Source organism: Camelina sativa, chromosome 10, assembly GCF_000633955.1.
Source record: "Camelina sativa cultivar DH55 chromosome 10, Cs, whole genome shotgun sequence".
Taxonomy (NCBI): Eukaryota; Viridiplantae; Streptophyta; class Magnoliopsida; order Brassicales; family Brassicaceae; genus Camelina; species Camelina sativa.
The window spans coordinates 23,630,520-23,631,816 of NC_025694.1; the positions used below are offsets into that span (position 1 = coordinate 23,630,520).

Below are 1,297 nucleotides of genomic sequence, written 5' to 3' on the forward strand. Positions count from 1 at the left end.
CGTGTTGTTGAGAAAGTCTCCAAACCTCACTCCTTTTCACAAAACCCCTCAAATGGGTTCTATGTACAGAGCGTCTAAAACCCTAAAATCATCGAGACAAGCCTTCTCAATCTTCTTCAGCTCACTCAAATCCAGTCGACGAGATCCTCTATGTATCGGATTGTACCAAGCTTACGGTTTCAGCTCTGATTCTAGACATAACTCGAAAGAACCCACCATTGATTTGACTCAGTTTCCATCCGAAAAGATTCGAAATTTCTCAATCATTGCTCATATTGATCATGGGAAATCTACTTTGGCTGATCGTCTCATGGAACTTACTGGCACAATCAAGAAAGGCCATGGCCAGCCTCAGTATCTCGACAAATTGCAGGTAACTTCTTTCTCAAAGTTTATGTCTTTTTTAGTATTAGATTGACATGAAATGTTCCATATGATTCTAATTTCGACAATGCGAGTATAAAGTTTCGATTTTTGAATCTTATTTTGGGGTTTGTTTTAGGTAGAGAGGGAGAGAGGTATCACTGTGAAAGCTCAGACGGCTACGATGTTTTATCAAAACAAAGTAAAGGATCAAGAAGCAAGTGGGTTTCTTCTGAACTTAATTGATACACCAGGTCATGTTGACTTTAGCTATGAGGTTTCTAGATCTTTATCAGCTTGTCAAGGAGCTCTTTTGGTTGTTGATGCGGCTCAAGGTGTTCAGGCACAGACGGTGGCTAATTTTTACTTAGCTTTTGAATCTAACCTTACCATTGTTCCTGTGATTAACAAGATTGATCAACCAACTGCTGATCCTGAGCGTGTCAAAGCTCAGTTGAAATCCATGTTTGATCTTGATACAGATGATATGCTTCTAGTGTCTGCTAAAACTGGTTTAGGTCTTGAGCATGTTCTTCCTGCGGTTATAGAACGTATACCTCCTCCTCCTGGGATTAGTGATTCGCCTCTACGGATGCTTTTGTTTGATTCCTTTTTTAATGAGTATAAAGGTGTCATTTGCTATGTTTCTGTTGTTGATGGAATGTTGAGTAAAGGGGATAAGGTTTCGTTTGCTGCATCGGGTCAGTCTTATGAAGTTTTAGATGTAGGGATTATGCATCCTGAACTTACTTCTACAGGAATGCTTTTGACTGGACAAGTTGGTTATATAGTTACCGGTATGCGAACTACAAAAGAGGCACGTATTGGAGACACAATCTACAGAACGAAAACTACTGTTGAGCCTCTTCCAGGTAACTTTTCTTTTTGTAGTCTCCTGTGCAGCTCCTAAGATCTTTTGTAATTAAGAATAGAT

General features: G+C 39.6%; 1 protein-coding gene across 1 annotated transcript in view; it reads left to right on the forward strand.

Annotated features, from left to right (window-relative positions):
* The window catches only part of LOC104719705 (translation factor GUF1 homolog, mitochondrial-like), a 3,414-nt gene continuing 2,117 nt past the window's right edge, over positions 1-1,297 (forward strand). Inside the window, exons 1-2 of the mRNA XM_010437669.2 lie at positions 1-373; positions 503-1,235. Of these exons, the coding sequence (XP_010435971.1) occupies positions 53-373; positions 503-1,235 (1,054 nt within the window). The 5' untranslated portion in view covers positions 1-52. The remainder of the gene's footprint in view (positions 374-502; positions 1,236-1,297) is intronic.